General features: G+C 46.3%; 1 protein-coding gene across 1 annotated transcript in view; it reads left to right on the top strand.

Moving 5' to 3' along the window:
• Positions 1 to 24,493, top strand: part of LOC134927089 (alanine aminotransferase 2-like) — a 206,092-nt gene that overhangs the window by 108,181 nt on the left and 73,418 nt on the right. Inside the window, exon 6 of the mRNA XM_063921094.1 lies at positions 3,535 to 3,614. Within this exon, the coding sequence (XP_063777164.1) occupies positions 3,535 to 3,614 (80 nt within the window). The remainder of the gene's footprint in view (positions 1 to 3,534; positions 3,615 to 24,493) is intronic.

Below are 24,493 nucleotides of genomic sequence, written 5' to 3'. Positions count from 1 at the left end.
GCCCTGTTTACTGGTGTCTCACTGTCTCCCTCTCCCTCCATCTCTGTCACCCTCTCCCAATCCCTCCCCAGCCCTGTGTACTGGTGTCTCACTGTCTCCCTCTCCCTCTCTGTTACCCTCTCCCAATCCCTCCCAAGCCCTGTGTACTGGTGTCTCTCACTGTCTCCCTCTCCCTCTGTCACCCTCTCCCAGGGGGAGATGTACTAAGCCTGAAAAGTGATAAATATCACTGTGATAAAGCACCAGCCAATCGGCTCCTAACTGCCATGTCACAGGCTGTGTTTGAAAAATGACAGTTAGGAGCCGATTGGCTGGTGCTTTATCACAGTGATATTTATCACTTTTCAAGCTTAGTACATCTGGCCCACAATCCCTCCCCAGCCCCTTGTACTGGTGTGTCTCACTGTCACCCTCTCCCTCTCTGTCACCCTCTCCCAATCCCTCCCCAGCCCCTTGTACTGGTGTCTCACTGTCTACCTCTCCCTCTCTGTCACCCTCTCCCAATCCCTTCCCAGCCCTGTGTACTGGTGTCTCACTGTCTCCCTCGCCCTCTCTGTCACCCTCTCCCAATCCCTCCCCAGCCCTGTGTACTGGTGTCTCACTGTCTCCCTCTCCCTCTCTGTCACCCTCTCCCAATCCCTCCCCAGCCCCTTGTACTGGTGTGTCTCACTGTCTCCCTCTCCCTCTCTGTCACCCTCTCCCAATCCCTCCCCAGCCCTGTGTACTGGTGTCTCAGTGTCTCCCTCTCCCTCTCTGTCACCCTCTCCCAATCCCTCCCCAGCCCTGTGTACTGGTGTCTCACTGTCTCCCTCTCCCTCTCTGTCACCCTCTCCCAATCCTCTCCAGCCCCGTGTACTGGTGTCTCACTGTCTCCCTCTCTGTCACCCTCTCCCAATCCCTCCCCAGCCCCGTGTACTGGTGTGTCTCACTGTCACCCTCTCCCTCTCTGTCACCCTCTCCCAATCCCTCCCCAGCCCTGTGTACTGGTGTGTCTCACTGTCTCCCCCTCCCTCTCTGTCTCCCTCTCCCAATCCTTCCCCAGCCCCGTGTACTGGTGTGTCTCACTGTCTCCCTCTCCCTCTCTGTCACCCTCTCCCAATCCCTCCCCAGCCCTGTTTAGTGGTGTGTCTCACTGTCTCCCTCTCTGTCACCCTTTCCCTCTCTCTCTGTCACCCTCTCCCTCTCTCTCTGTCACCCTCTCCCAATCCCTCCCCAGCCCCGTGTACTGGTGTATCTCACTGTCACCCTCTCCCTCTCTGTCACCCTCTCCGAATCCCTCCCCAGCCCTGTGTACTGGTGTCTCACTGTCATCCTCTCCCTGTCTGTCACCCTCTCCCAATCCTCCCCAGGCCCGTGTACTGGTATGTCTCACTGTCACCCTCTCCCTCTCTGTCACCCTCTCCCAATCCCTCCCCAGCCCTGTGTACTGGTGTCTCAGTGTCTCCCTCTCCCTCTCTGTCACCCTCTCCCAATCCCTCCCCAGCCCTGTGTACTGGTGTCTCACTGTCTCCCTCTCCCTCTCTGTCACCCTCTCCCAATCCTCTCCAGCCCCGTGTACTGGTGTCTCACTGTCTCCCTCTCTGTCACCCTCTCCCAATCCCTCCCCAGCCCCGTGTACTGGTGTGTCTCACTGTCACCCTCTCCCTCTCTGTCACCCTCTCCCAATCCCTCCCCAGCCCTGTGTACTGGTGTGTCTCACTGTCTCCCCCTCCCTCTCTGTCTCCCTCTCCCAATCCTTCCCCAGCCCCGTGTACTGGTGTGTCTCACTGTCTCCCTCTCCCTCTCTGTCACCCTCTCCCAATCCCTCCCCAGCCCTGTTTAGTGGTGTGTCTCACTGTCTCCCTCTCTGTCACCCTTTCCCTCTCTCTCTGTCACCCTCTCCCTCTCTCTCTGTCACCCTCTCCCAATCCCTCCCCAGCCCCGTGTACTGGTGTATCTCACTGTCACCCTCTCCCTCTCTGTCACCCTCTCCGAATCCCTCCCCAGCCCTGTGTACTGGTGTCTCACTGTCATCCTCTCCCTGTCTGTCACCCTCTCCCAATCCTCCCCAGGCCCGTGTACTGGTATGTCTCACTGTCACCCTCTCCCTCTCTGTCACCCTCTCCCTCTCTCTCTGTCACCCTCTCCCTCTCTCTCTGTCACCCTCTCCCAATCCCTCCCCAGCCCTGTGTACTGGTGTCTCTCCCTCATGCACTCTGCTGTCTGTCACCCTCTCCCTCTCTGTCACCCTCTCCCTCTCTGTCTGTCACCCTCTCTGTCACCCTCTCACCCTCTCCTTCTCTGTGTTACACTCACCTTCTCTGTCTGTCACCATCTCCATCTATCTCTGTAACTCTCTCCCTCTCTCACCCTCTTCCTCTCTGTCACCCTCTTCCTCTCTGTCTTTCACCCTCTCCTTATGTAACTCTCTCCGTCTCTCTCACCCTCTTCCTCTCTGTCACCCTCTTCCACACTGTCTCTCACCCTCTTTCTCTCTGTCTGTTACACCCTGTATCTCTCTGTCTGTCATCCTATCCATATCTGTCTGTCACCCTCTCCCTCTCTGTCTGTTACCCTCTTTCTCTGTCTGTTACACCCTGTATCTCCCTGTCTGTCATCCTATCCATATCTGTCTGTCACCCTCTCCCTCTCTGTCTGTTACCCTCTTTCTCTGTCTGTTACACCCTGTATCTCCCTGTCTGTCATCCTATCCATATCTGTCTGTCACCCTCTCCCTCTCTGTCTGTTACCCTCTTCGGGCGGGACGTACTAACCTCCGCCGCCGCGTTAAGTGCCGTTTTCTCTGCGATCTGACCCACCACTCCGCTGCCCGCCGCTTCCCCTTAGCTCCCCGTCTGCTTTTCATCTCCTCTCCCTCCTCATCACCGCCGCGGCCACAGAGTTCTCATATCGCACATCTCACTGTTTTTCCTGGCATGCGCAACGGCCAGGGGGAGCGCAGCGATATGAGAACTCAGTGGCCGTGGCCGTGATGAGGAGGTAGAGGAGATGAGACAGCAGACGGGGGGAGCTAAGCGGAAGTGGCAGGCAGCGGAGCGGTGAGTGAGATCGCGTGGCGGCATAGCGTTTCCATGGCTGCTAAAAACTGCTAGCGAGCGATCAACTCGGAATGACCACCTCTTTCCCTCTCTGTCACCCTCTTTCTGTCTGTCACCCTCTCGTCTGTCTGTAACCTCTCTCTGTCACCCTCTTTCTGTCTGTCACCCTCTCCCTCTCGTCTGTCTGTAACCTCTCTCTGTCACCCTCTTTCTGTCTGTCACCCTCTCCCTCTCGTCTGTCTGTAACCTCTCTCTGTCTCCCTCTTCCTCTCTTTCACCCTCTCTGTAACCTTCTGCCTGTCTGTCACCCTCTCCCTTTCTGTTTATCATCCTAATAATATATGTCACCCTAACCTCTCTGCGTCACCCTCTCCTCTCTATCTGTCACTCTCCCTCTCTGTCATGATGTCATGCCCTATGGCTCTCTCACCCTTTTATGTCATGTTTTCCCTATGTCATTCTGTCTTAGCACTGACAGATTTTCTCCATACGCCAGGTCAGGTACAGAGCCGGAAATGCATTGAGGACGTTATTCATTTTGCAGCAGAAGAGAACCTGTTTCTTATGGCCGATGAGGTAAATATTCAGGGAAATAATATAATTTGTACATCAATCCCCCACGTGTCCGGACATATACAGTATTATTCCTCACTCCCCCTTACTGCAGGAAATACAGTATACAGTATTATTCCTCACTCCCCCTTACTGCAGGAGATACAGTATACAGTATTATTCCTCACTCCCCCTTACTGCAGGAGATACAGTATACAGTATTATTCCTCACTCTCCCCTTACTGCAGGAGATATACAGTATTATTCCTCACTCCCCCACGTGTCAGGACATATACAGTATTATTCCTCACTCCCCCTTACTGCAGGAGATATACAGTATTATTCCTCACTCTCCCCTTACTGCAGGAGATATACAGTATTATTCCTCACTCTCCCTTACTGCAGGAGATATACAGTATTATTCCTCACCACCCTTACTGCAGGAGATATACAGTATTATTCCTCACTCCCCCTTACTGCAGGAGATATACAGTATTATTCCTCACTCTCCCCTTACTGCAGGAGATATACAGTATTATTCCTCACTCCCCCACGTGTCAGGAAATATACAGTATTATTCCTCACTCCCCCTTACTGCAGTAGATATACAGTATTATTCCTCACTCTCCCCTTACTGCAGGAGATATACATTATTATTCCTCACCACCCTTACTGCAGGAGATATACAGTATTATTCCTCACCACCCTTACTGCAGAAGATATACAGTATTATTCCTCACTCCCCCCTTACTGCAGGAGATATACAGTATTATTCCTCACTCTACCCTTACTGCAGGAGATATACAGTATTATTCCTCACTCTCCCCTTACTGCAGGAGATATACAGTATTATTCCTCACCACCCTTACTGCAGGAGATATACAGTATTATTCCTCACTCCCCCCTTACTGCAGGAGATATACAGTATTATTCCTCACTCCCCCACGTGTCAGGACATATACAGTATTATTCCTCACTCCCCCTTACTGCAGGAGATATACAGTATTATTCCTCACTCTCCCCTTACTGCAGGAGATATACAGTATTATTCCTCACCACCCTTACTGCAGGAGATATACAGTATTATTCCTCACTCCCCCCTTACTGCAGGAGATATACAGTATTATTCCTCACTCCCCCCTTACTGCAGGAGATATACAGTATTATTCCTCACTCTACCCTTACTGCAGGAGATATACAGTATTATTCCTCACTCTCCCCTTACTGCAGGAGATATACAGTATTATTCCTCACCACCCTTACTGCAGGAGATATACAGTATTATTCCTCACTCCCCCCTTACTGCAGGAGATATACAGTATTATTCCACACTCTCCTCTTACTGCAGGAGATATACAGTATAATTCCTCACTCCCCCCTTACTGCAGGAGATATACAGTATTATTCCTCACTCCCCCCTTACTGCAGGAGATATACAGTATTATTCCTCACTCCTCCCTTACTGCAGGAGATATACAGTATTATTCCTCACTCCCCCCTTTCTGCAGGAGTTATACAGTATTATTCCTCACTCCCCCCTTACTGCAGGAGATATACAGTATTATTCCTCACTCTCCTCTTACTGCAGGAGATATACAGTATTATTCCTCACTCCTCCCCCCCCCCCTTACTGCAGGAGTTATACAGTATTATTCCTCACTCCCCCCTTACTGCAGGAGATATACAGTATTATTCCTTACTCCCCCCTTACTGCAGGAGATATACAGTATTATTCCTCACTCCCCCCTTACTGCAGGAGATATACATTATTATTCCTCACTCTCCTCTTACTGCAGGAGATATACAGTATTATTCCTCACTCCCCCCTTACTGCAGGAGATATACAGTATTATTCCTCACTCCCCCACGTGTCAGGACATATACAGTATTATTCCTCACTCCCCCTTACTGCAGGAGATATACAGTATTATTCCACACTCTCCCCTTACTGCAGGAGATATACAGTATTATTCCTCACTCCCCCCTTACTGCAGGAGTTATACAGTATTATTCCTCACTCCCCCCTTACTGCAGGAGATATACAGTATTATTCTTCACTCCGCCCTTACTGTAGGAGATATACAGTATTATTCCTCACTCTCCCCTTACTGCAGGAGTTATACAGTATTATTCCTCACTCCCCCCTTACTGCAGGAGATATACAGTATTATTCCTCACTCCCCCCTTACTGCAGGAGATATACAGTATTATTCCTCACTCCCCCTTACTGCAGGAGATATACAGTATTATTCCTCACTCTCCCCTTACTGCAGGAGTTATACAGTTGTTATGCACACCAGTGCCTGCAGGAAAGTACTGGTGTCAGGACTGTTATGCACTCCAGTGCCTGCAGGAATGTACTGGTGTTTGAACTGTTATGCAAAACACATGGACTCACAGACAGACTAGGGAATATGACATAACGTACACAGAAGGTGGAAGGGTAACAAAATACACACAACGTGAACAGAGAAGCCCAGAGGCTAAGGAACAGGGTATCTCCCTTGTATTAGAACTGCTCAGATGTGAGAAGCAAGATGTTGTGTTTTTAATACATAGAAAACCCGAAATGCTGTTGCTAAGGGCAACAGCAAAACCCTAAAGGGTTACCAACGGGTGTGGCAGTAAACTCCTTGGTCAGAGATGGAATGATAGACACAAGGAGATTCTCCACAATCCTATTTCTCACTTGCAGTGCACAGGTTCGGTTTACTGCCACTAAACTGACCCCTGACACCTAGCACAGTGAGACAGGATTAGACAGGCAAGTCTTAGAATACAGCCGCAAACTTGCTAAGTTCACAGAGTAGTAACAGAACCCCAGCAAGCTGAACGACTGACTCCAGTCTTACTGCTAGGTCTGGATTGGCAGAGTGTAATACCAAATCCCCGGGCCTATTTGCAGTAAGCAACAAACAAATACAAAGCTACACAGTACTGGCTAACTTTCAGAAACTGACTAACCAACAAAGATTCAGCAGCATCTGCTTACCCTGAAAAGAGGCCTTATAAAGCAGGTGCTGTCCACGCCCCACTCAGACCTCACAGACTGTGAGCACAAAAACCAGCACCGGATCCCCTGCCATGCACAGAGCCTATAACCACTGCACAGCAAAAGACCCGAACCGGAGTATCAGCTGCGCTCAGGTTACTCCGCTAGCACTTGTCTCCCGGTTGCCATGACGACGTGGCAGCACAGGGCAGGAGACCCTAACAGTACCCCCCCTCTGACGAGGGGTCAAAGAACCCCTACCACCGGGTTTATCGGGGAACTGCGAGAAGAAAGAGCGTATCAGTCTGGGGGCATGAAGATCACAACTGCGCACCCACGACCGCTCCTCCGGGCCATACCCCTTCCAGTGCACCAAAAATGACAGCCGACCCCGAACCACCTTGGAGTCAAGAATCCTTTCAACAACAAACTCCCTCTGGCCACGTATCAGAAGAGGGGAAGGTCTTCCACTGGAAGAAGGATTACTAATCGCCCGTTTTAAAAGGGAACAATGAAATGTTTTATTGATACCCAAAGAACGGGGCAGATCTAACTGAAATGCCACCGGATTGATAACCCTGGTGATCTTATAAGGGCCGATGAACCGGGGGCCTAACTTATGAGATGGCTGTCTCAACTTCAAATTCTTGGTAGACAACCAGACGAAGTCTCCTAATTTGAAGCTGCAGGGTCTTTTCCGCTTATCAAAAACCCTTTTGGTCACTAATGTCACAGACACAAGGGCTTTCTTCACTTTCCGCCAAATACCTCTAAGGACCGAAACCACAGAGGAACCACCAGGCGTGGAGTCCAGGGGGTCAAAAGAATTGGCCTTAGGATGATGCCCATACACACAAAGGAAGGGAGAGATCCCTGTAGCAGAGTGAGCCGCGTTGTTATAGGCAAACTCCGCCATGGACAGATGAGCAACCCAGTCAGTCTGACACTTGGAGACATAACACCTGAGGAACTGCTCCAAGGACTGGTTCACCCTTTCAGTCTGCCCATTAGACTGCGGATGGTAGCCCGACGACAAGCTGACAGAAATCTGGAGATCGGAACAAAATGCCCTCCAGAATTTGGCCACAAACTGGGATCCGCGGTCAGAGACCACATCAAGTGGCAACCCGTGGAGACGCACAACATGCAGCATAAATAATTCAGACAGGCGTCTGGCCGATGGCAGCCCAACCAGTGGAACGAAGTGCGCCATCTTCGAAAACCTGTCAACGACAACCCAGATGGCTGTCATCCCCGAGGATTTGGGCAAGTCCACCACAAAATCCATTGAAATGTGGGTCCATGGCTTAGATGGGATAGAGAGTGGATGTAGTGGGCCAACAGGAACCCCTCTAGGAGTCTTATTTCGGGCACAGATGTCACATGCCCGAACCCACTGATCCACATCCTTAGCCACCGAGGGCCACCACACCGCCCTAGATAGCAACTCCCGAGTTCTGGCAATACCCGGGTGACCTGCAGACTTCTTGGCATGGAATTCCAGGAACACTCGCTGTCTTAACCTAGGAGGCACAAACAAAAGACCTACCGGAAAGGTCTGGAGGAGCCTGCTCCTGTGCTCTAAGGACTAATGATAAGAGGTCCTGGGTAATGCCCACTTTAATACATGATGGGGAAACAATGGGCAACGGCTCCTCGGTGGTCTCCTGGATTGGAGCAAAACTCCGCGAGAGCGCATCAGCCTTGATGTTTTTTGACCCAGGGCGATATGTTATCAAAAAATTAAAGCGAGCAAAAAACAAAGCCCATCGTGCCTGCCTGGCATTGAGACGCTTCGCTGACTCTAAATATGCCAGATTCTTATGGTCAGTGAGAATTGAGACCACAAACTTAGCCCCCTCAAGCCAGTGTCTCCACTCCTCGAGTGCATCCTTAATAGCCAACAATTCCCGGTTACCCACGTCATAATTCATCTCGGCAGGCGAAAATTTACGGGAAAAGTAAGCACAGGGATGAAGGCGATTATCTGACACTCCCATCTGAGAAAGCACTGCCCCAATACCCATCTCAGAGGCATCCACCTCCACCACAAAAGGACGCTCTGGATCTGGGTGTCGCAGCACCTTGGCCGAAACAAATGCCCTTTTGAGACGGGCAAAAGCCGCTTTAGCCTCACAAGACCAGTGAGCAACATCCGCCCCTTTCTTAGTGAGTGCCACCAAGGGCGCCACTATAGACGAAAATCCAGCGATAAATCGTCTATAAAAATTCGCAAAGCCCAGGAAACGCTGAAGCGCCTTCAAACTAGTGGGCTGCACCCAATCCAGGACTGCCTGTACCTTGGAACCCTCCATTTGGAAACCTTCTGGGGAGATAATATATCCTAGAAATGCGATTTGCTGAACTTCAAATTCGCACTTCTCCAGCTTCGCCCCAAGCCGGTGGTCTCTGAGTTTCTGGAGGACTAAGCGTACATGCTTCCGATGTTCCTCCAGGGAATGGGAGAAGATTAGGATGTCATCTAAGTATACAACTAAGAATCTATCCAAATATTCCCTGAGCACATCATTCATGAAATCCTGGAAGACTGCTGGGGCATTACAGAGCCCAAAAGGCATCACCAAATATTCATAATGCCCCGAGTGGGTATTAAAGGCAGTCTTCCATTCATCCCCCTCTCTTATTCGGATTAGATTGTACGCACCGCGTAGGTCAATCTTAGAAAAAATGGTGGCAGTACGAAGCTGGTCAAACAAGACCGAAATGAGAGGCAGTGGGTATGAGTTTTTAATCGTGATACGGTTCAATTCCCTGAAGTCGATGCAGGGTCGCAACAAACCGTCCTTTTTACCCACGAAGAAGAACCCCGACCCAACTGGAGACTGTGAAGGTCTGATAAATCCCTTAGCCAAGTTCTCCTGAATGTACTCTGCCATAGCCTGAGTCTCAGGACGTGACAGGGAGTACAACCTGCTCTTGGGAAGCTTAGCATTTGGCAACAAATCAATGGCACAGTCATAGGAGCGATGGGGAGGTAGTACCTCTGCAACTTTTTTGGAGAACACGTCCGCAAAATCTGCATAACACCCTGGCAATCCTGGCAAACTTAGCTGCGAGAACCTGACTGGAAGGCTCAAGCAACTCCTGAAACAATCAGTACTCCAACTAAGAATCTCCCCAGAGACCCAGTCAAATTGAGGATTGTGGGCCCTTAACCAGGGTAACCCCAACACCAATGGGGCAAAAGTACAGACAGTCACATAAAAGGACAATTTTTCAGAGTGTGTGGCTCCAATAAACAAAGAAATCTGGCTAGTGCAAGAGGTAATTTTACCTTGGGATAATGGTTCCCCGTTTAACCCACAAATCTCAATTTCCGATGCCAAGGGTACTAAGGGAACAGAGTGTTTCAGGGCGAATTGGCGGTCCATAAAAACCCCGTCGGCCCCACTGTCCACAAAGGCCTCAGTCTTGACAGTTTAACCGAGGATCTTCAAGGTCACCGGAATGATAAAAGTCTTCTTGGGAAATTCTGACTTCTGGCCTGACAGGATATTTCCCATCACCCTCAGGCCCTGAAGTTTTCCGGCTTTTCTGGGCATGATACTACCACATGACCTTTATTCCCACAGTACAAACACAACCCCTGCTGTCTCCTCCGCATCTTCTCACGCGAGGAGAGGCGGGTAGCCCCAATCTGCATAGACTCCTCGGAAAATTCCTCAGAGTCTGAGGTTCCCTTGGGAAGGAAGGAAATCTCAGTCTCCCTTTCAAGCCTACGCTCTCTCAGCCGTCTATCCACCCGGATGGATAACTGCATGAGCTGATCCAAGCTATCAGGCAAGGGATGTTGTACCAGTTGGTCCTTTATCTGGTTAGAAAGACCTCTTCGGTACTGGTGTCTCAGGGCTGGGTCATTCCACTGGGTATCATGGGCCAACCTCCGAAACTCCGTACAGTAAACCTCAACTGGCCTTCGCCCTTGCTTAAGGATCGAAATCTGAGCCTCGGCTGAGGCCGTCTTGTCAGGGTCATCATACAACATGCCCAGTGCCGTAAAAAAAGCATCAACACTTTTAAGCGACGGACAGTCAGGCTGCAACCCATATGCCCAGACCTGTGGGTCTCCTTGTAGCAAGGAAATCACTATGCCCACCCGCTGAATCTCCGACCCAGAAGACTGAGGCCTAAGCCGGAAGTATAGCTTGCAGCTCTCCTTGAAACAAAAGAACTGCGAGCGATCTCCAGAAAAACGATCCGGGAGATTTACTTTCGGCTCCTTAACCCCTGCAGGTGCTGCTGCTGCGGGAGCTCCGCCAGCAGCCTGGGAGGTGTGCATTTTAATGGACAAATCATTACATTTTTGAGTCAGGACCTGCACCTGATCAACCACCTGTTGCAACGTATTTTGAGGGGTATGCTCCATATTCCCACAAAATTTCAACAGGAGTATTGGGCTGCTGAATATGTTATGCACACCAGTGCCTGCAGGAAAGTACTGGTGTCAGGACTGTTATGCACTCCAGTGCCTGCAGGAATGTACTGGTGTTTGAACTGTTATGCAAAACACATGGACTCACAGACAGACTAGGGAATATGACATAACGTACACAGAAGGTGGAAGGGTAACAAAATACACACAACGTGAACAGAGAAGCCCAGAGGCTAAGGAACAGGGTATCTCCCTTGTATTAGAACTGCTCAGATGTGAAAAGCAAGATGTTGTGTTTTTAATACATAGAAAACCCGAAATGCTGTTGCTAAGGGCAACAGCAAAACCCTAAAGGGTTACCAACGGGTGTGGCAGTAAACTCCTTGGTCAGAGATGGAATGATAGACACAAGGAGATTCTCCACAATCCTATTTCTCACTTGCAGTGCACAGGTTCGGTTTACTGCCACTAAACTGACCCCTGACACCTAGCACAGTGAGACAGGATTAGACAGGCAAGTCTTAGAATACAGCCGCAAACTTGCTAAGTTCACAGAGTAGTAACAGAACCCCAGCAAGCTGAACGACTGACTCCAGTCTTACTGCTAGGTCTGGATTGGCAGAGTGTAATACCAAATCCCCAGGCCTATTTGCAGTAAGCAACAAACAAATACAAAGCTACACAGTACTGGCTAACTTTCAGAAACTGACTAACCAACAAAGATTCAGCAGCATCTGCTTACCCTGAAAAGAGGCCTTATAAAGCAGGTGCTGTCCACGCCCCACTCAGACCTCACAGACTGTGAGCACAAAAACCAGCACCGGATCCCCTGCCATGCACAGAGCCTATAACCACTGCACAGCAAAAGACCCGAACCAGAGTATCAGCTGCGCTCAGGTTACTCCGCTAGCACTTGTCTCCCGGTTGCCATGACGACGTGGCAGCACAGGGCAGGAGACCCTAACAACAGTATTATTCCTCACTCCCCCCTTACTGTAGGAGATATACAGTATTATTCCTCACTCCCCCTTACTGCAGGAGATATACAGTATTATTCCTCACTCCCCCCTTACTGCAGGAGATATACAGTATTATTCCTCACTCCCCCTTACTGCAGGAGATATACAGTATTATTCCTCACTCCCCCTTACTGCAGGAGATATACAGTATTATTCCACACTCCCCCCTTACTGCAGGAGATATACAGTATTATTCCTCACTCTCCTCTTACTGCAGGAGATATACAGTATTATTCCTCACTCTCCCCTTACTGCAGGAGATATACAGTATTATTCCTCACTCCCCCCTTACTGCAGGAGTATACTGTATTATTACTAACTCCCCCTTACTGCAGGAGTTATACAGTATTATTCCTCACTCCCCCTTACTGCAGGAGATATACAGTATTATTCCACACTCCCCCCTTACTGCAGGAGATATACAGTATTATTCATCACTCCCCCCTTACTGCAGGAGATATACAGTATTATTCCTCACTCCCCCATACTGCAGGAGATATACAGTATTATTCCACACTCCCCCCTTATTGCAGGAGATATACAGTATTATTCCTCACTCCCCCCTTATTGCAGGAGATATACAGTATTATTCCTCACTCCCCCTTACTGCAGGAGATATACAGTATTATTCCTCACTCCCCCCCCTACTGCAGGAGATATACAGTATTATTCCTCACTCCCCCTTACTGCAGGAGATATACAGTATTATTCCACACTCCCCCTTACTGCAGGAGATATACAGTATTATTCCTCACACCCCCCTTACTGCAGGAGATATACAGTATTATTCCTCACTCTCCCCTTACTGCAGTAGATATACAGAATTATTCCACACTCCCCCCTTACGGCAGGAGATATACAGTATTATTCCTCACTCCCCCTTACTGCAGGAGATATACAGTATTATTCCTCACTCCCACCTTACTGCAGGAGATATACAGTATTATTCCTCACTCCCCCCTTACTGAGGAGATATACAGTATTATTCCTCACTCCCCCTTACTGCAGGAGATATACAGTATTATTCCTCACTACCCCCTTACTGCAGGAGATATACAGTATTATTCCTCACTCCCCCTTACTGCAGGAGATATACAGTATTATTCCTCACTCCCCCCTTACTGCAGGAGATATACAGTATTATTCCTCACTCTCCCCTTACTGCAGTAGATATACAGAATTATTCCACACTCCCCCCTTACGGCAGGAGATATACAGTATTATTCCTCACTCCCCCTTACTGCAGGAGATATACAGTATTATTCCTCACTCCCACCTTACTGCAGGAGATATACAGTATTATTCCTCACTCCCCCCTTACTGCAGGAGATATACAGGATTATTCCTCACTCTCCCCTTACTGCAGTAGATATACAGAATTATTCCACACTCCCCCCTTACTGCAGGAGATATACAGTATTATTCCTCACTCCCCCTTACTGCAGGAGATATACAGTATTATTCCACACTCCCCCCTAACTGCAGGAGATATACAGTATTATTCCTCACTCCCCCTTACTGCAGGAGATATACAGTATTATTCCTCACTCCCCCCTTACTGCAGGAGATATACAGTATTATTCCTCACTCCCCCTTACTGCAGGACATATACAGTATTATTCCTCACTCCCCCTTACTGCAGGAGATATACAGTATTATACCTCACTCCCCCCTTACTGCAGAAGAAATACAGTATTATTCCTCACTCCCCCTTACTGCAGGAGATATACAGTATTATTCCACACTCCTATTACTGCAGGAGATATACCGTATTATTCCTCACTCCCCCCTTACTGCAGGAGAAATACAGTATTATTCCTCACTCCCCCCTTACTGCAGGAGATATACAGTATTATACCTCACTCCCTCTTACTGCAGGAGATATACAGTATTATTCCTCACTCCCCCTTACTACAGGAGATATACAGTATTATTCCACACTCCTATTACTGCAGGAGATATACAGTATTATACCTCACTTTCCCCTTACTGCAGGAGATATACAGTATTATTCCTCACTCCCCCCTTACTGCGGGAGATATACAGTATTATTCCTCACTCCCACCTTACTGAAGGAGATTTATAGTATTATTCCTCACTCCCCCTTACTGCAGGAGATATACAGTATTATTTCTCACTCCCCCTTACTGCAGGAGATATACAGTATTATTCCTCACAACCCCCTTACTGCAGGAGATATACAGTATTATTCCACACTCCCCTTACTGCAGGAGATATACCGTATTATTCCTCACTCCCCCCTTACTGCAGGAGTTATACAGTATTATTCATCACTCCCCCTTAATGCAGGAGATATACAGTATTATTCCTCACTCCCCCCTTACTGCAGGAGATATACAGTATTATTCATTACTCTCCCCTTACTGCAGGAGATATACCGTATCATTCCTCACTCCCCCCTTACTGCAGGAGTTATACAGTATTATTCCTCACTCCCCCCTTACTGCATGTGATATACAGTATTAGTCCTCACTCTCCCCTTACTGTAGGAGATATGCAGTATTATTCCTCACTCCCCCCTTACTGCAGGAGATATACAGTATTATTCCTCACTCCCCCCTTACTGCAGGAGTTATACAGTATTATTCCTCACTCCCCCCTTACTGCAGGAGATATACAGTATTATTCATCACTCCTCCTTTACTGCAGGAGATATACTGGATTATTCCTCACTCCCCCCTTACTGCATGAGATATACAGTATTATTCCTCACTCCCCCCTTTCTGCAGGAGTTATACAGTATTATTCCTCACTTCCCCTTACTGCAGGAGATATACAGTATTATTCCACACTACCCCCTTACTGCAGGAGATATACAGTATTATTCCTCACCCCCCCTTACTGCAGGAGATATACAGTATTATTTCTCACTCTCCCCTTACTGTAGGAGATATACAGTATTATTCCTCACTCTCCCCTTACTGCAGGAGATATACAGTATTATTCCTCACTCCTCCCTTACTGCAGGAGATATACCGTATTATTCCTCACTCCCCCCCTTACTGCAGGAGATATACAGTATTATTCCTCACTCCCTCTTACTGCAGGAGTTATACAGTATTATTACACACTCTCCCATTACAGCAGGAGATATACAGTATTATTCCTCACTCCCTCCTCACTGCAGGAGATATACAGTATTATTCCTCACTCCCTCCTCACTGCAGGAGATATACAGTATTATTCCTCACTACCTCCTCACTGCAGTAGATATACAGTATTATTCCTTAATCCCTCTTACTGCAGGAGATATACAGTATTATTCCTCACTCTCCCCTTACTGCAGGATATATACAGTATTATTCCACACTCCCCCCGTACTGCAGGAGATATACAGTATTATTCCTCAATTCCCCTTACTGCAGGAGTTATACAGTATTATTCCTCACTCCACCCTTACTGCAGGAGATATACAGTATTATTCCTCACTCCCTCTTACTGCAGGAGATATACAGTATTATTCCTCACTCTCCCCTTACTGCAGGAGATATACAGTATTATTCCGCACTCCCCCCTTACTGCAGGAGATATACAGTATCATTCCTCACTCCCCCCTTACTGCAGGAGATATACAGTATTATTCCTCACTTACTGCAGGAGATATACAGTATTATTCCTCACTCCTCCCTTACTGCGGGAGATATACAGTATTATTCCTCACTCCCACCTTACTGAAGGAGATTTATAGTATTATTCCTCACTCCCCCTTACTGCAGGAGATATACAGTATTATTTCTCACTCCCCCTTACTGCAGGAGATATACAGTATTATTCCTCACAACCCCCTTACTGCAGGAGATATACAGTATTATTCCACACTCCCCTTACTGCAGGAGATATACCGTATTATTCCTCACTTCCCCCTTACTGCAGGAGATATACAGTATTATTCCTCATTCCCCACTTACTGCAGGATATATACAGTATTATTCATCACTCCCCCTTAATGCAGGAGATATACAGTATTATTCCTCACTCCCCCTTACTGCAGGAGATATACAGTATTATTCATTACTCTCCCCTTACTGCAGGAGATATACCGTATCATTCCTCACTCCCCCCTTACTGCAGGAGTTATACAGTATTATTCCTCACTCCCCCCTTACTGCATGTGATATACAGTATTATTCCTCACTCTCCCCTTACTGTAGGAGATATGCAGTATTATTCCTCACTCCCCCCTTACTGCAGGAGATATACAGTATTATTCCTCACTCCCCCCTTACTGCAGGAGTTATACAGTATTATTCCTCACTCCCCCCTTACTGCAGGAGATATACAGTATTATTCATCACTCCTCCTTTACTGCAGGAGATATACTGGATTATTCCTCACTCCCCCCTTACTGCATGAGATATACAGTATTATTCCTCACTCCCCCCTTTCTGCAGGAGTTATACAGTATTATTCCTCACTTCCCCTTACGGTAGGAGATATACAGTATTATTCCACACTACCCCCTTACTGCAGGAGATATACAGTATTATTCCTCACCCCCCCTTACTGCAGGAGATATACAGTATTATTTCTCACTCTCCCCTTACTGTAGGAGATATACAGTATTATTCCTCACTCCCTCTTACTGCAGGAGATATACAGTATTATTCCTCACTCTCCCCTTACTGCAGGAGATATACAGTATTATTCCTCACTCCTCCCTTACTGCAGGAGATATACCGTATTATTCCTCACTCCCCCCCTTACTGCAGGAGATATACAGTATTATTCCTCACTCCCTCTTACTGCAGGAGTTATACAGTATTATTACACACTCTCCCATTACAGCAGGAGATATACAGTATTATTCCTCACTCCCTCCTCACTGCAGGAGATATACAGTATTATTCCTCACTCCCTCCTCACTGCAGGAGATATACAGTATTATTCCTCACTACCTCCTCACTGCAGTAGATATACAGTATTATTCCTTAATCCCTCTTACTGCAGGAGTTATACAGTATTATTCCTCACTCTCCCCTTACTGCAGGAGATATACAGTATTATTCCTCACTCTCCCCTTACTGCAGGATATATACAGTATTATTCCACACTCCCCCCGTACTGCAGGAGATATACAGTATTATTCCGCACTCCCCCCTTACTGCAGGAGATATACAGTATCATTCCTCACTCCCCCCTTACTGCAGGAGATATACAGTATTATTCCTCACTTACTGCAGGAGATATACAGTATTATTCCTCACTCCTCCCTTACTGCAGGAGATATACAGTATTATTCCTCACTTACTGCAGGAGATATACAGTATTATTCCTCACTCCCCCCTTACTGCAGGAGATATACAGTATTATTCCTCACTCCCCCCTTACTGCAGGAGATATACAGTATTATTCCTCACTCCCCCCTTACTGCAGGAGATATACAGTATTATTCCTCACTTACTGCAGGAGATATACAGTATTATTCCTCACTCCTCCCTTACTGCAGGAGATATACAGTATTATTCCTCACTTACTGCAGGAGATATACAGTATTATTCCTCACTCCCCCCTTACTGCATGTGATATACAGTATTATTCCTCACTCTCCCCTTACTGTAGGAGATATGCAGTATTATTCCTCACTCCCCCCTTACTGCAGGAGATATACAGTATTATTCCTCACACCCCCCTTACTGCAGGAGTTATACAGTATTATACCTCACTCCCCCCTTACTGCAGGAGATATACAGTATTATTCCTCACTCCTCCCTTACTGCAGGAGATATACAGGATTATTCCTCACTCCCCCCTTTCTGCAGGAGTTATACAGTATTATTCCTCACTTCCACCTTACGGTAGGAGATATACAGTATTATTCCACACTAACCCCTTACTGCAGGAGATATACAGTATTATTCCTCACTCCCCCTTACTATAGGATATATACAGTATTATTTCTCACTCTCCCCTTACTGTAGGAGATATACAGTATTATTCCTCACTCCCTCTTACTGCAGGAGTTATACAGTATTATTACACACTCTCCCATTACTGCAGGAGATATACAGTATTATTGCTCACTCCTCCCTTACTGCAGGAGATATACAGTATTATCCCGCACTCCCCCCTTACTGCAGGAGTTATACAGTATTATTCCTCACTCCCTCTTACTGCAGGAGTTATACAGTATTATTCCTCACTCTCCCCTTACTGCAGGAGATATACAGTATTATTCCTCACTCCTCCCTTACTGCAGGAGATATACAGTATTATTCCTCACTCCCCCCTTACTGCTGGAGATATACAGTATTATTCCTCACTCCCTCTTACTGCAGGAGTTATACAGTATTATTACACACTCTCCCATTACTGCAGGAGATAAACAGTATTATTCCTCACTCCCTCCTCACTGCAGGAGATATACAGTATTATTCCTCACTACCTCCTCACTGCAGGAGATATACAGTATTATTCCTCACTACCTCCTCACTGCAGTAGATATACAGTATTATTCCTCACTCCCTCTTACTGCAGGAGTTATACAGTATTATTCCTCACTCCTCCCTTACTGCAGGAGATATACAGTATTATTCCTCACTCTCCCCTTACTGCAGGATATATACAGTATTATTTCACACCCCCCCCCTTACTGCAGGAGATATACAGTATTATTCCTCAATTCCCCTTACTGCAGGAGTTATACAGTATTATTCCTCACTCCACCCTTACTGCAGGAGATATACAGTATTATTCCTCACTCCCTCTTACTGCAGGAGATATACAGTATTATTCCTCACTCTCCCCTTACTGCAGGAGATATACAGCATTATTCCTCACTCCCCCCTTACTGCAGGAGATATACAGTATTATTCCTCACTTACTGCAGGAGATATGCAGTATTATTCCTCACTCCTCCCTTACTGCAGGAGATATACAGTATTATTCCTCACTTACTGCAGGAGATATACAGTATTATTCCTCACTCCCTCCTTACTGCAGGAGATATACAGTATTATTCCTCACTCCCCCTTACTGCAGGAGATATACAGTATTATTCCACACTCCCCCCTTACTGCAGGAGATATACAGTATTATTCCTCACTCCCCCCTTACTGCAGGAGATATACAGTATTATTCCACACTCCCCCCTTACTGCAGGAGATATGCAGTATTATTCCTCACTACCCCCTTCTGCAGGAGATATACAGTATTATTCCTCAATCCCCCCTTACTGCAGGAGATATACAGTATTATACCTCACTCCCCCCTTACTGCAAGAGATATACAGTATTATTCCACACTCCCCCCTTACTGCAGGAGATATACAGTATTATTCCTCACTCCCCCTTACTGCAGGATATATACAGTATTATTCCTCACTCCCCCTTACTGCATGTGATATACAGTATTATTCCTCACTCTCCCCTTACTGCAGGAGATATGCAGTATTATTCCTCACTCCCCCCTTACTGCAGGAGATATATAATATTATTCCTCACTTCCCCCCTTACTGCAGGAGTTATACAGTATTATTCCTCACTTCCCCCTTACTGCAGGAGATATACAGTATTATACCTCATTCCTCCCTTACTGCAGGAGATATACAGGATTATTCCTCACTACCCCCTAACTGCATGAGATATACAGTATTATTCCTCACTCCCCTCTTTCTGCAGGAGTTATACAGTATTATTCCTCACTTCCCCTTATGGTAGGAGATATACAGTATTATTCCTCACTCCCCCCTTTCTGCAGGAGATATACAGTATTATTCCTCACTTCCCCTTATGGTAGGAGATATACAGTATTATTCCTTACTCCCTCCTTACTGCGGGAGATATACAGTATTATTCCTCACTGCCCCTTACTACAGGAGATATACAGTATTATTCCTCACTCCCCCCTTACTGCAGGAGATATACGGTATTATTCCACACTCCCCCCTTACTGCAGGAGATATGCAGTATTATTCCTCACTACCCCCTTACTGCAGGAGATATACAGTATTATTCCTCACTCCCCCTTACTGCATGAGATATGCAGTATTATTCCTCACTCCCCCCTTACTGCAGGAGATATGCAGTATTATTCCTCACTCTCCCCTTACTGCAGGAGATATACAGTATTATTCCACACTACCCCTTTCTGCAGGAGATATACAGTATTATTCCTCACTCCCCCTTACTGCAGGATATATACAGTATTATTCCACACTCCCTCTTACTGCAGGATATATACAGTATTATTCTTCACTCTACCCTTACTGCAGGAGATATACAGTATTATTCCTCACTCCCACCTTACTGCAGGAGATATATAGTATTATTCCTCACTCCCCCTTACTGCAGGAGATATACAGTATTATTACTCACTCCCCCCTTACTGCAGGAGATATACAGTATTATTCCTCACTCCCCCCTTACTGCAGGAGTTATACAGTATTATTCATCACTCCCCCTTAATGCAGGAGATATACAGTATTATTCCTCACTCCCCCCTTACTGCAGGAGATATACAGTATTATTCATTACTCTCCCCTTACTGCAGGAGATATACCGTATCATTCCTCACTCCCCCCTTACTGCAGGAGTTATACAGTATTATTCCTCACTCCCCCCTTACTGCATGTGATATACAGTATTAGTCCTCACTCTCCCCTTACTGTAGGAGATATGCAGTATTATTCCTCACTCCCCCCTTACTGCAGGAGATATACAGTATTATTCCTCACTCCCCCCTTACTGCAGGAGTTATACAGTATTATTCCTCACTCCCCCCTTACTGCAGGAGATATACAGTATTATTCATCACTCCTCCTTTACTGCAGGAGATATACTGGATTATTCCTCACTCCCCCCTTACTGCATGAGATATACAGTATTATTCCTCACTCCCCCCTTTCTGCAGGAGTTATACAGTATTATTCCTCACTTCCCCTTACTGCAGGAGATATACAGTATTATTCCACACTACCCCCTTACTGCAGGAGATATACAGTATTATTCCTCACCCCCCCTTACTGCAGGAGATATACAGTATTATTTCTCACTCTCCCCTTACTGTAGGAGATATACAGTATTATTCCTCACTCTCCCCTTACTGCAGGAGATATACAGTATTATTCCTCACTCCTCCCTTACTGCAGGAGATATACCGTATTATTCCTCACTCCCCCCCTTACTGCAGGAGATATACAGTATTATTCCTCACTCCCTCTTACTGCAGGAGTTATACAGTATTATTACACACTCTCCCATTACAGCAGGAGATATACAGTATTATTCCTCACTCCCTCCTCACTGCAGGAGATATACAGTATTATTCCTCACTCCCTCCTCACTGCAGGAGATATACAGTATTATTCCTCACTACCTCCTCACTGCAGTAGATATACAGTATTATTCCTTAATCCCTCTTACTGCAGGAGATATACAGTATTATTCCTCACTCTCCCCTTACTGCAGGATATATACAGTATTATTCCACACTCCCCCCGTACTGCAGGAGATATACAGTATTATTCCTCAATTCCCCTTACTGCAGGAGTTATACAGTATTATTCCTCACTCCACCCTTACTGCAGGAGATATACAGTATTATTCCTCACTCCCTCTTACTGCAGGAGATATACAGTATTATTCCTCACTCTCCCCTTACTGCAGGAGATATACAGTATTATTCCGCACTCCCCCCTTACTGCAGGAGATATACAGTATCATTCCTCACTCCCCCCTTACTGCAGGAGATATACAGTATTATTCCTCACTTACTGCAGGAGATATACAGTATTATTCCTCACTCCTCCCTTACTGCGGGAGATATACAGTATTATTCCTCACTCCCACCTTACTGAAGGAGATTTATAGTATTATTCCTCACTCCCCCTTACTGCAGGAGATATACAGTATTATTTCTCACTCCCCCTTACTGCAGGAGATATACAGTATTATTCCTCACAACCCCCTTACTGCAGGAGATATACAGTATTATTCCACACTCCCCTTACTGCAGGAGATATACCGTATTATTCCTCACTTCCCCCTTACTGCAGGAGATATACAGTATTATTCCTCATTCCCCACTTACTGCAGGATATATACAGTATTATTCATCACTCCCCCTTAATGCAGGAGATATACAGTATTATTCCTCACTCCCCCTTACTGCAGGAGATATACAGTATTATTCATTACTCTCCCCTTACTGCAGGAGATATACCGTATCATTCCTCACTCCCCCCTTACTGCAGGAGTTATACAGTATTATTCCTCACTCCCCCCTTACTGCATGTGATATACAGTATTATTCCTCACTCTCCCCTTACTGTAGGAGATATGCAGTATTATTCCTCACTCCCCCCTTACTGCAGGAGATATACAGTATTATTCCTCACTCCCCCCTTACTGCAGGAGTTATACAGTATTATTCCTCACTCCCCCCTTACTGCAGGAGATATACAGTATTATTCATCACTCCTCCTTTACTGCAGGAGATATACTGGATTATTCCTCACTCCCCCCTTACTGCATGAGATATACAGTATTATTCCTCACTCCCCCCTTTCTGCAGGAGTTATACAGTATTATTCCTCACTTCCCCTTACGGTAGGAGATATACAGTATTATTCCACACTACCCCCTTACTGCAGGAGATATACAGTATTATTCCTCACCCCCCCTTACTGCAGGAGATATACAGTATTATTTCTCACTCTCCCCTTACTGTAGGAGATATACAGTATTATTCCTCACTCCCTCTTACTGCAGGAGATATACAGTATTATTCCTCACTCTCCCCTTACTGCAGGAGATATACAGTATTATTCCTCACTCCTCCCTTACTGCAGGAGATATACCGTATTATTCCTCACTCCCCCCCTTACTGCAGGAGATATACAGTATTATTCCTCACTCCCTCTTACTGCAGGAGTTATACAGTATTATTACACACTCTCCCATTACAGCAGGAGATATACAGTATTATTCCTCACTCCCTCCTCACTGCAGGAGATATACAGTATTATTCCTCACTCCCTCCTCACTGCAGGAGATATACAGTATTATTCCTCACTACCTCCTCACTGCAGTAGATATACAGTATTATTCCTTAATCCCTCTTACTGCAGGAGTTATACAGTATTATTCCTCACTCTCCCCTTACTGCAGGAGATATACAGTATTATTCCTCACTCTCCCCTTACTGCAGGATATATACAGTATTATTCCACACTCCCCCCGTACTGCAGGAGATATACAGTATTATTCCGCACTCCCCCCTTACTGCAGGAGATATACAGTATCATTCCTCACTCCCCCCTTACTGCAGGAGATATACAGTATTATTCCTCACTTACTGCAGGAGATATACAGTATTATTCCTCACTCCTCCCTTACTGCAGGAGATATACAGTATTATTCCTCACTTACTGCAGGAGATATACAGTATTATTCCTCACTCCCCCCTTACTGCAGGAGATATACAGTATTATTCCTCACTCCCCCCTTACTGCAGGAGATATACAGTATTATTCCTCACTCCCCCCTTACTGCAGGAGATATACAGTATTATTCCTCACTTACTGCAGGAGATATACAGTATTATTCCTCACTCCTCCCTTACTGCAGGAGATATACAGTATTATTCCTCACTTACTGCAGGAGATATACAGTATTATTCCTCACTCCCCCCTTACTGCATGTGATATACAGTATTATTCCTCACTCTCCCCTTACTGTAGGAGATATGCAGTATTATTCCTCACTCCCCCCTTACTGCAGGAGATATACAGTATTATTCCTCACACCCCCCTTACTGCAGGAGTTATACAGTATTATACCTCACTCCCCCCTTACTGCAGGAGATATACAGTATTATTCCTCACTCCTCCCTTACTGCAGGAGATATACAGGATTATTCCTCACTCCCCCCTTTCTGCAGGAGTTATACAGTATTATTCCTCACTTCCACCTTACGGTAGGAGATATACAGTATTATTCCACACTAACCCCTTACTGCAGGAGATATACAGTATTATTCCTCACTCCCCCTTACTATAGGATATATACAGTATTATTTCTCACTCTCCCCTTACTGTAGGAGATATACAGTATTATTCCTCACTCCCTCTTACTGCAGGAGTTATACAGTATTATTACACACTCTCCCATTACTGCAGGAGATATACAGTATTATTGCTCACTCCTCCCTTACTGCAGGAGATATACAGTATTATCCCGCACTCCCCCCTTACTGCAGGAGTTATACAGTATTATTCCTCACTCCCTCTTACTGCAGGAGTTATACAGTATTATTCCTCACTCTCCCCTTACTGCAGGAGATATACAGTATTATTCCTCACTCCTCCCTTACTGCAGGAGATATACAGTATTATTCCTCACTCCCCCCTTACTGCTGGAGATATACAGTATTATTCCTCACTCCCTCTTACTGCAGGAGTTATACAGTATTATTACACACTCTCCCATTACTGCAGGAGATAAACAGTATTATTCCTCACTCCCTCCTCACTGCAGGAGAT

Source organism: Pseudophryne corroboree, chromosome 5, assembly GCF_028390025.1.
Source record: "Pseudophryne corroboree isolate aPseCor3 chromosome 5, aPseCor3.hap2, whole genome shotgun sequence".
NCBI lineage: Eukaryota > Metazoa > Chordata > Amphibia > Anura > Myobatrachidae > Pseudophryne > Pseudophryne corroboree.
This window is presented reverse-complemented; position numbering and strand designations above follow the sequence as displayed.